Source organism: Phoenix dactylifera, chromosome 9 (genome assembly GCF_009389715.1).
Source record: "Phoenix dactylifera cultivar Barhee BC4 chromosome 9, palm_55x_up_171113_PBpolish2nd_filt_p, whole genome shotgun sequence".
NCBI classification, from domain to species: domain Eukaryota; kingdom Viridiplantae; phylum Streptophyta; class Magnoliopsida; order Arecales; family Arecaceae; genus Phoenix; species Phoenix dactylifera.
In genome coordinates, this window is record NC_052400.1 from 18351940 (window position 1) to 18367953 (window position 16014).

The following is a 16014-nucleotide window of genomic DNA, read 5'->3' on the forward strand; positions in this document are numbered from 1 at the left end:
TGTTTCGATTGCACGATCGACACCTATATATATATATATATATATGCAAGATGAATGCCTTTGCCTAAAAGCCTCTTTCTCTAGTCATTGAAATCTGTTCGGATTCTAATCTAGGGTTTGTGGTTGTCATTAACTGCTTTGCAGCTAGCCCACAAAGTTGTGTAGGGTATATTCTCCTACCTTTGATATTGGCCTGTAGAATTTGCCGAAAGGCATACAGTGATAGTGGAGTCATGTCATTTACCCTTGTTATAAAGACAAACTTTGGGTTTTCCTCTCATCAGTTAGTGGAATTTTCTTACTCCATTTTGAGCTAGTAGAGGAGCTTTCTATTAGCTATGAGAAACATCTAATTAAGAGAACACCTTCCACCCTGTCGTTGGCCAACTGATGGGTGCAATTTCTCACCTTGACAGGATCATACTTGTTGGCGGACATGAAGCGACCATTCCAGATTTTGCCATCTTCCGTTTCGATACTCTGCAGGTCTAAATTTCTCAAGGCATTTCCTTTTATATCTTTATGGTTTGCCACTGATGATAAGCATATATACACTCGACCGTTCCCGGAAGATATGGGTCCTGTAGTTATGATGGAAAAGGTGAAAGGAAGCATCAGTTAATAATTATCTAGAAAAAAAATAATTCAAATTATTGGAGTCAAAAGAAGGCATGCATTGTGGTTGGAAAGAACGAAGAAGACCGTATTGTCTCGAAACCTATAATAGGTATAGCATAGAGAATACTTAAAAGAATGGTCAAAAGAGGCTTGTTATCAGAATCCGGTCCACCGAGCCGCAAAAATAAAAGAGGATAGAATTCTTGCCTTATAGTAAATTCTTGCCTTGTGAAAATGGAGAGTACTAATAGTTGGTAGGCCTAGAATTTCAGTACAAATGGAGAAGAGATTATAGTGCATGCACTTTGGATATGCATTGCAGACAATAGATTTGCTTCTTTACCTTTTATTTATTTTCTTTTCTTTCTTCTTCTTTGAGCAATATGGTGGTCATCTTGCCTACAAGCCATTACGAAATCGATTTGTTTTGCTGATACTTCGACTGCAGCCTAATTGTGAACAGGCCCATATTTTTCATTAATAGTGTACAAGGATTTCATGTGACAACTGAGAGAATATATAAGCATATATTTATCATAAAATTTTCATATAGTACAGTATACATGTACTATAATGAAATGAATGGTGGCGTCCTCCTTGGTGGCACTGTTTTGCTATAATAAAAAAAAGAAGAACAATACTCTTATTATTATATTTTGAGAGTGAACTAAATGTTGGAAAATCTAAAAAGATGTTGAGACATATCTGGAGGGCAAAAAAACAAAAAATTGGTACGTCATATACTCATATATATTCTTCCAAGTAACTCCAAGTCCAAGGTCACGGCCAATTGGGCCATGCAATACTTCCACCTGTGTCCTGTGGGTGAGAAGGGTGACGACGGACCATCAGGCTATTGCCGCATTTGGGCAGCAAATACGAGGCTCGCCGCGAGCCTAGGTTTCGCACACGAACAAACGTCGCCTAATGCGATAGAAGACTTGCCTTTGTGGTATACAATATTACGAGTTACGAGAGCCAAAGCAGATCCGACTCTGTTTTTTTGTTAGTCCTATCCATGAGAGGAGAGTGCATGAAAAATGTAACCGTTTCTTTTTCTTTTTTTTTTTTTGCCTTGGGGTCACTGGCCATCAGCCTGCTGGGAGTTTCAACAAATCAAATAAAATTAAGTATGGTACTTGGTGTGGATTTTTTTTGAAAAATAAATGCGTGAGTTGTGTATTTCATTCGAGATAATCGTTGCCTTGGCATGTACCAGAAACAATGTTATATATTGCACTGCACATTATCATGGCATATTCATAAGGTGTATAATTGATGAATATAAATTTTTGACACTGAAGCTGTTTGCCTCCAGGAATTCAGACTTTTCAAACATTTGGTGCATGATTTTGAAAGTTTTTGGACATCCCATTTTCTCTATATCATCGTTAAAACATTTTTTATTTTGGGATTTCTAACCTGAAATATTGATAAATTTCAGATAATTCCCACAAAATGACAGTATTGATGCCAATATATGAAGATTTAGGTGTCCAGTTAATAATTTTAATGGTGTCATTATGCCCTGGGCTTCTTTTCCCTCAAACACTTTAGAAGAATTTCAGGTTCAACTTGAGCTGCACTACAGCACCACTTATAGGGCTCCAAACAGCCCCTAATTTTATGAGAATCCCAAGTTATGATAGCCACATAGTGGGAACCTCAAAACCTGTGTAACTAGATGTCAGCCTTATGCTATTCCAGCTTGCATGTGTACCATCTTCTTGTCAAGCAACACTTAGATGGACAGAGAGAGCCCAAGAAAAATAAACAATGAAAACAAGGTTCAAATACATTCTCTACAGTGACATGCCACAGGCATTTATTTCATCTAGGATATTAATACAGCAGTCAAAATTACCTACTTCGGTTCGGAAAGCTACAAATTGTATCAGTAGGCCTGTTAACGAGCCCGAGAGGCTCGGGCTCGGCTCGTTTCACAGAATCTCGGGCTCGGTACCGAGCTCTGTATTGGGCTCGAGCTCGGGCTTGCTTGGCAAAGTAAAGACTCGGGCTTGAGTTCGTAAAACTCGTTTCGATTACAAGCTCGGGCTCGGGCTCTCAACTCCCTTACTCCTCTATACTCTCAACCTCCTCCTCTCCTCTTTCCTTACTCACCGCCAACCCCCCTGCTCCACCACCACCACCACCTCCTCCATCGTCGCCGGTCCGATCCTCCATCTTTTCTCCTCTAATCCCTTCGTCCATACTACCCCCTCGGCCACCAACACCAGATGCGGGGCATCATCTGGCTCGATAAGCCGATGAAGGATTTCAGCAGCTCTGCCTCCGCCGCTGGCCTCCCCGCCCTTAAGCTCTCCGGCGACACCGCCCGCTTCCCCTACACCCACCGGCAGGGCAGCCGCTCAGCCATCCGCATCTCCCGTGTCGTCTTCGAGACCTACCGCCTCAGCCTAAACAATGTCTGGTGGTTCGTCACGGGCGGCGACGACGCCGTTTTTGTCCCCGACAACCTCATCCGCGTCCTCTCCCAGTTCGACCACCGCCAGCCCTAATACATCGGCTCTGTCTCCAAAAGCCACCTCCAGAACATCTACTTCTCCTACGCCATGGCCTACAGCGGCAGCGGGTTCGTCATCAGCCGCCGCCCTCACCCGCGTGCAGGACCGCTGCCTCCACCGCTACTCGGCCCTCTATGGTAGCGACGACCGCATTCTGGCCTGCATGGCCGAGCTTGGCGTTCCCCTCACTCGCCACCCGATCTTCCACCAATTCGATGTCCACGACGACCTGCTCAGCCTCCTCGCCGCCCAACCCATGGCCCCGCTCATCTCCCTCCACCACCTCAACGTCGTCCAGCCCTTCTTCCTCGATGCTCCATCTCGCGTCGTCACCCTCCCGAGACTAGAAGAGCTGGAGAGTGGAGATGAGAGCCTTGGCCCGTTAGATAAAGAGCTTCCAAATGATCTCGATCGTCAAATTCCTAACTCATTTGGTCGTGTTAAGTCACGAGCTCGTTTGGGCTCGTGAGCTGCTCATGCTTGAGCTCGGACTCGAATTTAAACGGACCTCATTTTGAGCTCGGGCTCGAGCAGCTCGGCCCGTTAACAGCTCTATGTATCAGTGGCAATTACTCTATGACATAGGCTCTGCCAAACGAAGATAAAAGCATGCCTTCATATGCTCAGACAAAATATAGAGCTCTTCAAGAACAAAGTTGTTTCCATCTATCAAAGAAAAACATGCTATTACAGTCAAACCCTATCAAATCCACCCAAAAATACATACAGGCTGTTCCTTGTTAAAACCTTGGAACAAGCTCCACAACTAAAACAGACCTAGAGCTAGAAAAATATTTCACTTAACTGTACAGGCCAAACCAAAACGCGCAAAAAATCATAACTCCAACAACGGGAGAGAAAAACAAAAAGAAGGCCCTAAACCACCCACACCAAGTGTTTTCCTAGGCAAGAAAGCCATTACTATTGGAGTACAGGCTCCCTTCAAATAGGCTTTTCGCAGACTTCTTGGTATTCCCAATTTGGCAGGCGTTCCGCTTTGAAACAGCATTGCTTGGAGCATTTTTCTTAGTTAGCTGATTAGAAAGGGCGGCATCTTCCAGCAAAGCATCCAATTGCCCACATGAGGCTGCTATAAGCCCTATTAAACAGTACAAATTCAGGCTTCTGAAGCAGGGACTGTAAATGAAAGTAAAAAAAGGACATCCTACAATTTCTCATTTCTTTTAAGTGTAAATAAACCGGGGACCTACAAAGTTTGAACCACATATGCAAGCAGAAACAAGCATGCAAATGGAAAAATAAAAGAAAAATGATTGCCCCAGCATATACCGGGCAGGTTGAGACCAATATCTATCAATGATAACTTGGTTCATCAATTTTATGCAAGCACATTACTCAAAATACCCCAATAGCCCAATATTATCTTTACAATGAAAATTAAACATCAAGCCTCTAGAGGCTAGCAACAAAACAAAATGAAATCCAAAATCCCCTTTATGCAACAGATGATAATAACATGCATATCTCTTAATATAATGATGGCTATCAAGATGATACTAGAACCAGAGAACAAAGTAACTTTTAAAATGGCCAGACCAAAAGATCTCAACTTGAGGAGTCATTCATATGCAGTACATACCGTCATTTTAACAGAAAACAAATTCTTCAAATGCAAATATTATAAATACGAGAGAAGAAATTATATTTATTATCTGGTTGAATGATGCCAGTTTTAGCACACTTAGATAGCAGATTGTAAATCATTACTGTAAATTATAAATTGTAATGTTAATCAAACAACACACACATTGTGCCTCGGTATCAAAAGTAGGTGCAAGGTGTCAGATTCTCTCAACCATAAATAAGATAATTCAAGTGGACAAACATGTGTATAAATATCTACATATTTATGTGTATCCTAGTTGAAGCACTACTTATGACAAATAAGTAACAAAAATTTCAAGTTTATATACTTATTACAGTAAATAGAGCATACATAACATAGCAATCAAATAGAAGAATCTGTTGCACTCAGATTGAGTTCAAGAGTCACAAACTGTCAAGAAGTCTTTAGTATGTGTAGACACCCTTGCATATACCTTGGGTGTCAATCATGCATAATCCTCGACTTGGAATCAGCATAACTTGCCTAAGCAAAAAAATATTAAAAGAAAGGGTGGAGCAGTGTTATATTAGGCAAACATATCCAGGAATGTGACGTTTTTTTTTTTCTGATTGTATTGATTTTTGATTAATCTACCACATTCAGAACGTGAAAAAAACCCAATTGGTGATACATGTATATCAGTACAGCAAGTCCATAAATGAAATCGTGCAAGCAAATTTTGTGTCAAACTAAATAATTGCCTGTGTGTCAGGTTTAGTTTTTAAGTGCCCAGAGAGATAAAATTCCAAGTTACCATGTTAGTGTTGTTTTAACTCAAGGAAAATGAGACTATTTAAAAGAAAGGAGAAATCACAAAGAATCTAGGGAAGAAGCATCTTTCTGAAGCATAACCTTAAAAGAGGTGAAAAAGGAGCTTTAAAATGTAGAAGAATAAATAAATAATAAAAATCAGCCTCTTTTTTTGGTTTCCTCTGATGAAAGTAAATTAGATAAGAATCATCTCATCTCATCATTTTTTTGTTTGCAAGAGAAAGTGACATTACCTAAAAATGGAGCTGAGGGTTTTCCGGGTCTTGACTTGAACTCTGGATGGAACTGCACTCCAATAAAATATGGATGCGAAGGCAGCTCAAGGATCTGCAAGAACCAAAATGAATAAAAGAAAACCATCAGCAATTCAAAGGCATCGACAAATTAGGAAAAGAATCAACAGCATAAATTCACAGAATACCTCCATACGTTGTCCAGTTTCATCTTTACCTACAAATGCAAGACCTGCTCTTTCCAGTTCCATGATCATATCAGGGTTTACCTGGATTACAATATAAATATATATATATGAATCAATAATATAAGAACCTAATGCTCCAATATATGGTGGTGGTACTCAGGGAAAAAAAAGTTTCCAACATCAAAAGAGAAATATAACTTTTCTTACTGCTAGTAGAACAGAAGTCAACAGATATATACCAGACAATCATGTAATTACAAAACCAATGAAATGCTATACAAAGCAATGCCATCAGACAGACCTCATATCTATGTCGATGTCGTTCATCAACATACTTCACATTGCCGTACCTACCAGAGAGAGGAAAAAATATAAATCAAACCTTTTTTTTTCTTTTCCTGAAAGAAGAAAAGGTATTAACTCAATCTGCCAAAGCATGCATCAAAAAACAGGTAAAGTTTATTAAGGACATGTCTCAGTCCTTACAGTTTTACAGATTTGCAGTCAGCAATATGGAAAAATGTCCTTCTTGATCCAAGTCGCATGGTCCCTCCCATGTGAGTTTTTGAACCCTGCAAATGTCACTCCCATATCATGATACAGAAAGACTCAAAATAATCAAATTCATTTTGAAACATAAACAAATCTTTTTGAAGATAGTCTAAAACCAAGTTGACCTCTGGCATAAAAATAATGCATGGACTTCTTGTGTCTGGGTCAAACTCTCTGCTGTTTGCATCCTGCATGTTGAGAATAGAACGTGCAAACTCGATAACAGAAATTTGCATTCCGAGGCATATGCCAAGATATGGAACATTATTTTCTCGGGCATATTTTGCTGCAAGAATTTTCCCTTCCACTCCCCTGTCGCCAAAGCCACCTGGAACTACTATACCATCTGCATTCTGAGATGAAATACTATTTAGAGACTGCCAGAGAAACATAGAAAATAATAAAGAAAAATCAAATAGGATTTAGAACGATGGTAATAGAATTGTGGTTTGGCTATAAAACACTAACATCATAGGCAAAGGAGCAGCTCACCTTCAAACGACTCCATGCCTTTTCAGAAAGATTAGGTGCCTATACACAATGAATAGGAAAAACATTTGCAATACTATAAGTTGAGAAAGACAAAATAAAAAAAAATACAAGGACTGAATCAAACAATAAACCTCTTTTGCAGTCATGACTTCAAGGTCGCTAGCAGAAACCCAATCGACTACAAGTTTCCGATGGCAAGCAATAGAAGCATGTTCGAGAGCCTGGAACAGGTCACGATTAAAAGGATTGATGGGATCTATAGTTGCTACTTGAAAAATCACATCATCTAAGAACATCATATACATTATTGAAGCCCATATGGTCAACCATCACAAAATGCAACACAAATTGAAATTAAATCTCATCTAAGTAAACAAATGAAATGATTTGTACAAGTTACGTTAGCATGAAAAGGCCATAATTTTTAGTATTTAGTAACTAATATGCTATATACATTGGAATCTAGGGAAACTTAAAGTCAAACTTGCCTATCCACATGTATAGTTTCTAATTTAAATACTTCCGTATACACTTAACGTTTGAGGCTTACCACCTGTTCCAACAGATGGCTGATAAAACCAAAAAAACAATCAATTCAAGCTAATTATATTGATCTTATCCCCATAAAATATCTAGGAATCCTTCCAGCAAGAAATTATATGTTAAAATAAATGAAAAGACAGCCATTAAACATAATATGAATTGATTCTCTCATCTGCGCAAAGCAGCAAATTCCATGCGTACAATATGGCTTAAAGAGTGCTAAATGTATTCATCCAAGAATATTTGCAGTACTTTGTTGAGTAGCCCCATCACTTGGATGTCCAAACTTTTGCAGCATCACTTGGGTATTCAAACTTTTACATCTCACTTTACAGCATGAGTTCTTTAATATCTAAAATGTGCCCTTTAGTTTCAATATGACACTAAGCATCTAGTAAGCATCAAATAAGAATGAATAACCAAGTGAAAGCAGCAGACAATCTATTGGTAAGGGTACCAAATTAAAATAAAGTAGTGTGCTAACTCCGAGCAAGCAAATATGCATATTATCAATGGACCAGGCACTCCCAAGAGATGGCATCTTAACAGCCTTGCATGAGATAAAACAAACCCAAGTAGGAGGTGCTTTGTTTTCTAGCTGCTACCACCGTCGTCACTACCACAACCTAGGAAGAAAAAAGAAAAGAAGAAAAGGAAATCCCAGCTTGATTTCTAATTCAAATGCATCAGACTAGTTATTTTTCCTGAAAAAATATGGAAGAGAACAACAGACAGCATTTAAGACATACTGTGTCATTTGAAGTATAAGATCATTAAGCCAGAGTAGTGCAGAATATCATAGTAATTAAATCATGTGATGCAAGATTCACAGAAATATCAACAGTTCCTCCTTAAAGACTGTCCTTATCCAAATTCAAGATTACAAAAATTGCCATGGTAAGCAGGTGGTTGAGGTACTTTATAATTCTAAGTTGTATTGGTCACTTAGGTAGGTGGTTTGCATTTTAAAAATAATAATAATTATATGCATAATAATAAATAGAAGTAGAAATTTTGAGATGAATCAGTAAAGATTAGGAAAAAAGGAGGCAGAGGGATACATATTTGGGGATTGCACTTATGCTAGCAACTTTTGCACTTATGATGCGGCCTAGCCACATAAAAAGGTAGCCTAAACCCTACAAAGGGTTTAGAGATGAATCAGTAAAAGATTAGGAAAAGTAAGAGAAGATTATAGAAAGGAGGCAGAGGGCTACATATTTCGAATTTACACTTAGGATAGCCACTTTTGCACCTATGGTTGGGCCTATCCACGTACAAAGAAAGCCTAAACCCTGTGAGGGGCAGTCAGAGGCAGAACGTGCAGCAGCATAAACTGTTTTTTAGACAATGTCCAAAACCTCGAAACATATCTCCTTAAGAAAAGGATGATACATATATATATAAAGGAGAAGTCGTAATAAAAATTTTAGACCACAAGCATTAACATGAAAGCAGTCCCCCAAGAGTAATTTTATGTCACTAGAAGGGAATTGTAGAAGGTAGGGCTCGGAGAGAAAGGTACTGGGCTGAATGCCATGTCTGGACAACTGTACAGTTCAACAGAATCAACATGACATAAATAATCTTATGCAAATAGAAACCTATAGAAAAGAGATATGAATGAAAAAACAGTATACAAAGAGATAACTGAGAAGAAATTCACCATCAATACCGAAAGATAAGAATCAGAAAGACCATTATATTTTCCGACCATGGCAATTCTAACCTGTAGGCCACAAAAGGCACCAATATGTCACAAATCAACAGTACATATAATTATACCAAAAAATCAGTACATATAACTACAGCCTGAACACTAGAAATAAGTTCTTGAAACCCACAGGATCATGCAACGTGTCAACGGTTTCAGCCCTAGACATCCACTCATCCAACTTGGGCTCCCTAGCAACACTGAATAGTATGGAGATAAAATTGTTATGCAGCCAAAAAAGTAACTGTACCTACAGTTCATGGATATTAATTGTATGAACAAAGTGCAAGAATATACGATTGTTTAAAATGGACAGATGAGGTTAACGGACAAACCCTAAAAGGCCCAGCCTTCTTAAAATAGCTTCATGCGCCTTCTGGTTCTAATGAAAAGAAAAAAACCACATGACTAATTAAATTGAATGTCCCCCAACTTCCTGTAGGCAGTTCAAATGGGTAAAACTACGACTTCAGTAACGCAAAGACAATTTAATAGAAAGAAAATATCACCTACCTTTAAAAGCAAAGGAATGTGCCAAATGTTTGCAACATCATAGAGGGTAACTATATTAGCTGCCTGCAATGAATTTTAAATGATTCATAACAGACATAGTTTAAAAAATAAGAATGCCATCATACACCTACTAATAAGGCATATTAACTATGATCTTGTTGCACTACAATACCGGAACATGGCAAAATAGTGACAACTTTTCCTTCACATTTTCATCAAGTGGCTGCCAGAAAATTCAACACATTGATCAGAGACCATGACAATAGCATCAAAAAGGATAGAAAATCATAGGTACACAAAGAAAAGCAAATAAGAGAGGTACCTTTGCACTACGACAGGCTAGAATATCTGGAGTGAATCCAAATCCTCTGAGCCTCCTAACACTATGCTGGGTGGGCTTAGTTTTCTGCATGAGAAAAATAGGTTCAGTCACAATATCTACTGATTCTTAGAGAATGGTTCATTCAAGAAACATTTCTGCAGGATAAATATCGCGTTAGAAATTCTAATTACATACCTGTTCACCTACTACATTTAAAATTGGCACAAGACTGATATGAACTAAGCAAAAGTTGCCAGGACCTAAACCAAGAAGGGCAAAAAAAAAAAAATCACACTGTGCTAGAAGCAGACAGCAAGTCGATATTTAATTACAAAAAAAATAAAAACGGAATATGCAGGCATAAACACTGACCTACACGGTAAGAAAATTGACCCAAAGCTTCAAGAAATGGCATCGACTCCATATCCCCTGCATCAAGAATGATGCTGTTATTATGCTGATGGTGACTGCTGTAGCACACCTACATGACTATTGAAAGCAGTAACAAAATGTATCAATATAGAAAGAAATGAAAGCTGTTCCCTTTAAAAGAAACCTAAAGGAAGGGTACCTATTGTTCCACCCAGTTCTATGACACAAACATCAGCAGGCCCTTCTTTGCCATCAACAGGTATCATAGCTACATGTTCGATCCACTCCTGTATGGCATCTGTGATGTGGGGCACGACCTTTACAGGAACCATGAAAAAGTACTCAGGCAACGGTTCCCATTTAAAATATGACCTCAATGATCCAGTAGACATAAAAGCAGGAAAATGGTGCTAACAATTAAGGCACACCTGAACTGTTTTCCCAAGATAATCTCCTCTTCTCTCCTTGTCAATGACCAACTATAGATCACACAAAGAAATAATTGAGAAACTACAATAAAATGTGGCAGGAAATGTGCTGGAATGGAGAATTTTGAAAGTACAATATATGCAACTTTAACTTTAATATCTTCTAGTAAGACCAAATATCTGAAATAACAAACCAAGAAATTTTACATACAAGTTCAAGAAGAAGAGCTGATAATTGCAATTTGCAATACCTGATAAATTTTCCCAGTTGTGATGTTGTTGTCGCAAGTTAATTTACAATCCAAAAACCGCTCATAGTTTCCCAGATCCAGATCCACCTAAAAAACTAGCATATGTCAGGGTCAATAAAAACTCAGCCGAGAAACACCGACAAAGATAACAAGTTCTATTTTGGGAATTTTTTAGACCAAGTAGAAGGATAGCAAAAGAAATAGAGATTCGCCTAAATAGTTTTCCATCAACTGGACATGTCACAGCAACAAGGTTAGTTTTATGGAACAAGAAGACAATAAATGAAAAATTAGCGAACTCAAAAGGTATGTCTAAACTACAGCTTTCAGACTTGAGAGATATAGAGTTGGTAATATTTTAAAAGTGTAGCTAAATAAGATGATCAATCATGATTAATGACAACTTAAAAAATGTAAATATTTTAAAAGTGTTGCTAGATAAGAGATCATGATTATGATAACTAAAAAAAATCCTACACCATACCACCAGCTGAACTTAACAATAGAATGATTGGAAAGAAGAATCAAGAATGATGCCAAACTTCAGAAACCCCTTATAGTGAAGAGGCCTAAAACAAATACAATCTCAGGGCTTTCCTTACCTCGCCTCCATCATCTAAAACAAACACCTCCCCATGCTCAAATGGGGACATAGTTCCTGCATCAGTGTTCAAATATGGATCTGCACATGTCAATGGTAAAATCATGCATCACCATTCAGCAAACCACCATAACAGAAAAATTACCAGACAGGGGAGGAGACAACAATGTTGAAACTGCTTTCCAATCCATCAGGCATATAAAATTAAATTCTAAAAACTTGAAGAAATGTCCATGAACAGAAGAAACAGTAAAACTGTAGGCCAGAGTGATACAAAGAGAAAAATACGAAGTACTCCATACTCGACCATTTTTGAGCTGACTGCAATCTTCTCCTCTTTCACTCGAGTCAAGGTGGACAAACTAGGATAAAAAAAGGTGCATCCCCGTGACCCAGCATGGAGCCAAATCAAGAATTACACCATATGACAAGTATCATCCTCCTCTCTACTATCTCTACCAGAAGAAATATAACATACTGAAATGAAAAAATGGAGAAAAAAAAACGCTCTACCACTTCATCTCTTTCTCTTCTTTCCTTACTTTGCTTCAGCGTGAACTAGTTTTTCTCAAGATAAGGAGGAGCATGATTAACTACAAAATCCTAAAGTTTTCTACAAGAAAGCAACGACTTTGGGGACAGAAAATCTGAAAGGCTAAAACGTTTTTTAGAATAAACTGTGACAGTTTGGAACTAAAGGGAAGTAATCAAATTAAGAAAAAAGACGTGGACTCATTAGGGTCCCGTAGAGCCACGTTAACCAAAAAATATGAAAGGTATTTAAAAGCACGGAGAAATTAGAGAAAACGTAAAATAAATAAAGAAATAAATTACCCAAAAGAGATGAAATAAAACCAAGAAGAAGAGAAAGCCAATCTTGCAATTCGCAAAACAGAAAAATACATAATGTTTCTTTGGTAAAGAAATTAAGAGCACGTATCAAAATGCATCAAAGCACAGAGAAGATTAAATAAAAGTAAAGAAAGAAACAAATTATCGATTAGCTCCAATGACATAAAATTAAACATAGGAGGAAAAAGAAAAAAGAAAAAAAAGATCCAATCTTGAACAAAAATCCCATCTTGCAATGCCGCAGGCAACAAAATACCAAAATGCTTCATAGATTCCTAAATAAAAAACACAAATCTTTCAAGATACAAAGAACCACATCCACGGATTATTAGATAAAACAAAAGATTAAACTCGCTAAAACCTCTAAACCACAAGAAACGAGAAAAGAACCTTACTTTCTTGTTCAAAGCAGAGTTGAAGATATAAAAAGCAACCAGGATGAATCATCCACGGTAAAAGAAACAAGATTACCAATCTTGATGGAGGTGACCCGGAGCCCGCACGCCTTGAGGATTACTCCAATGCTGCTAGCGGTCACCCCTTTCCCCAGCCCGCTAACTACGCCCCCTGTGACCAATACGTACTTCATCTCTCCCCTTCTTCCCTCTCACCTTCAACAAAAATGACTTCTTGGAAGAAACGAAGAGGGGAAAGGTTAAAATCCAAGAAAGAAGAAGAGAAGAGAATAATATTGGGATTGGGAGCGATAGAGGCCGAGGAGAATAGGAGCTCAGTGGACGCGGAGCACGAGAAGGGATGAGCGCCGACAACCTCCCACCCTCTCTCTATCTATCCTTCCCTCTCTAAATCCGCGGAGCTGTTTCGAGGAGCGAGAGTCTGTCGTTGGAAAAGACGGAGAAGAGGCGAATGGTACGAAGAAGAGGATTGAGGGGGATCGAGGAGGACGCGGAGGCCATTAAAATACACTCGCCACAGAGGCCCGCCTCTCCGTCTTCTTGGCTTATATTTTCACGCCCTTTTTCTTGGTGGCCTACTCCCATAACGGCTCCGGTGCAGGGTTTGTAGGGCTCGGGGGGACCGGGGATAGCCGGTTTTCTTTTTTTCTCTTTTTTTTAAAGTGTTGATAGCCGGTTTTCTTGGCTCTTTTACGTTCGACGGTGGTATATGCGTGATCGGTGGGTTTGTAAGCGGTGTGAAAATAAGATGGCTTTGAGAATTAATAAAATATATTTTGTCCCTGACTTCGTATAGGTCTATGGATTATGTGAAAAGGCTTATATATTAATAGTCAATGCTTTTTCAAACGACCTTAATAGTCAATGCTTTTGTCACCGTTATTCATGCTTGCAGTCGAGTAGACATATATATTTTTTATCTTAAGTGAACGTATTATTTTATAACAAAAAATATGTTAAATTATTTAAAAAATAAAAAATGCAGCGGTCAAAAAAATTATAATCTTCTAAATAAAAACTAGCTAATTTATGAGTACACCATAAAGTTATAAAATTTATACAGCTAAACTAGCCTCCTAAGACAAAATAAGCATAGAAAAAAAAAAAAAAAAAGGCCAGACCGGTCTAAAAAACAAAATGGTTGGAAAAAAAAATTTTTCAACAACTTTTATTTTTCATTTGTGTTTTTAGTTAAAGTTTCAATAACAACTATATAAATTTATAATTTTTGATCTTCTCATTTCGAGTCATTCCTGACCTTGAAATATTTGCCAATCGATCTACTTGCTAATTGCTATTGAAAAAGAGGTGCATGTAGCAGTCTTATTGGTGGACTAATGACAAAAAAGCAATTTTTATATCATTTTGAGGGGAGTTTATATTTCTGCGACATGATAGCCTCCACTCGAGAAGGATAATATATCAAGACATGGCATGCACTGACACCCAAGGTTTTACATTGAAGCCATCCAAAATACTAGCGGCCCCCTTTAACGGGATTTGTCTGTGTACTTAGTTAGGTTTTTTTCCTCTTAAAAAATAAAAAAAAAAAAAAAAGAGAACCTCACCCGCATAGCAACCCCCACTAGAATCCTACCAGCATAACAGCTCCTTTCACATGTGAGTACATTATACCAGCATCACTTAAATACCGGCGGATCAGATGGCGACTCCACTGGACAAACTAGACGGGAGGCATCCGGTTTCCGCATTTAATCGATGCCCGCGCATTTTGAACCTGGACCACTTCAGTAGAATCTTAATCACATTCCAACCGTACTACCACCTCGGTGGTTGTACTTAGTTTTTCACAATGCAAAATATCTAATATCTTTGGCATATCTGTCCAAACTTTTTTTTTTCGAGCAAAGACTATCCATATTCCTTGAGATAATTAATTATGGTAAAAATAAAATTTAAGCTGAGATTAAAATGGCGAATTCTTGCTAACTTTACCAATTGAACTAAATACTCTCCTCTTCGATCCTTCTTCAATATTTTAGATTTCAAATCAACCATAATAAAGGCGGAGGAGGAGGGAAAACACATTTGTCAATGCACATATTGATCTAAATAGGGTGATAATTATTAACAAAATGCTTGCTCAAGTATATATCTAGTTATAAGCTTGAAAAAGGTTATCTTGATTTTAAAAAACTAGACTTGACATCTTTTAAAGTACAATTGATATGCTTCTAATGCATGTATGAACTAGATAGAGTGCTTTGATTTTAATACTCCATGATATTATGCTAATATATAATCTTTGTTAAAATTATGAGGATACTACGTCTTTTTCCTCAAAAATAATGATATTTAGTAAATTATCATAATAATTGATATCTTATACTCAAACTTGAGAGGTGGTGGATAACCAACGTGTGCTCAAAAATTAATTAGTATAAATTTAATCAATATTTAACACATGAGTGCTGTATCAGCAATGACATTGGTAAAGAATATCAAGTTTCAAATGAGAAAATAGCATAACGAAACAAAATACAACATTTCTTCACATGATTCAAATAGTATTGTGTGTCATGTTCTTCACAAAAAAAAAAAAAAGTATTCAGCACTTAATAAGCTAGAATAGGCTTCTTCCATACAAATTAAAGCTTAGATGAGGTGGATTGGTTGGCCAAGCAGCATGCTAATGATAACTATGACACCGGGGATTCCATTTCTTTAAGCTGGCCTCTCTTGCCAATTCAGACTCTTATGGAATTAGATTATTTAGATTTCAAGTACTTCAAGTGTCTCCCCTCTTACTAAAAAAGAGTGCATGAGAAACTTCAAGCTGTATTTTCTAAAGAAAATTGCACATTTTAGTTGAAGATGCTAGATGATGCATGGTCAAGCTTGAATCACCTAGACTTCCTTGAAATTGTTGCATGCTAATGTCAGGATATATTCTAAAATATGCAAGCAAGATACTATTGTTAGCTCGTGTAGATTGCTGCAAATCATGCTGGATCATAGACATTCATATCGGCCTC

At 37.7% G+C, this 16014-nt stretch overlaps 1 protein-coding gene across 2 annotated transcripts; it reads right to left on the reverse strand.

Annotated features, from left to right (window-relative positions):
* Window positions 1-3786: 3786 nt before the first annotated feature.
* Window positions 3787-13542, reverse strand: LOC103704995 (CTP synthase-like). Of its 2 annotated transcripts, none has more exons than XM_008788588.4 (21): window positions 13074-13542; window positions 11752-11831; window positions 11150-11236; window positions 10899-10949; window positions 10670-10787; window positions 10471-10527; window positions 10294-10358; window positions 10099-10182; window positions 9949-9999; window positions 9777-9839; window positions 9599-9645; window positions 9394-9463; window positions 9216-9278; window positions 7138-7227; window positions 7007-7045; window positions 6640-6867; window positions 6449-6534; window positions 6264-6312; window positions 5963-6043; window positions 5775-5868; window positions 3787-4242 (listed from the first exon to the last, which is right to left on the reverse strand). In XM_008788588.4, the coding sequence occupies exons 1-21, from the start codon at window positions 13189-13191 to the stop codon at window positions 4046-4048; spliced, it is 1818 nt and encodes a 605-aa protein (XP_008786810.2). In that variant the 5' UTR covers window positions 13192-13542; the 3' UTR covers window positions 3787-4045. The 2 variants fall into 2 exon arrangements, with proteins under 2 accessions (XP_008786810.2, XP_017701827.2); XM_017846338.3 differs by having other exon boundaries at window positions 6983-7045.
* Window positions 13543-16014: the final 2472 nt, after the last annotated feature.

What these genes read in the sequence shown, in the direction of transcription:
- LOC103704995 (XM_017846338.3), bottom strand. Translation starts at nt 13,191, where the DNA reads ATGAAGTACGTATTGGTCACAGGGGGCGTAGTTAGCGGGCTGGGGAAA. An exon ending in TCAATTTTCTTACCGTGTAG is followed by an intron (nt 10,359 to 10,470) that starts GTCAGTGTTTAT and finishes TTCTTGGTTTAG; the next exon opens with GTCCTGGCAACTTTTGCTTA. An exon ending in GCATTATTTTTATGCCAGAG is followed by an intron (nt 6,535 to 6,639) that starts GTCAACTTGGTT and finishes TGACATTTGCAG; the next exon opens with GGTTCAAAAACTCACATGGG.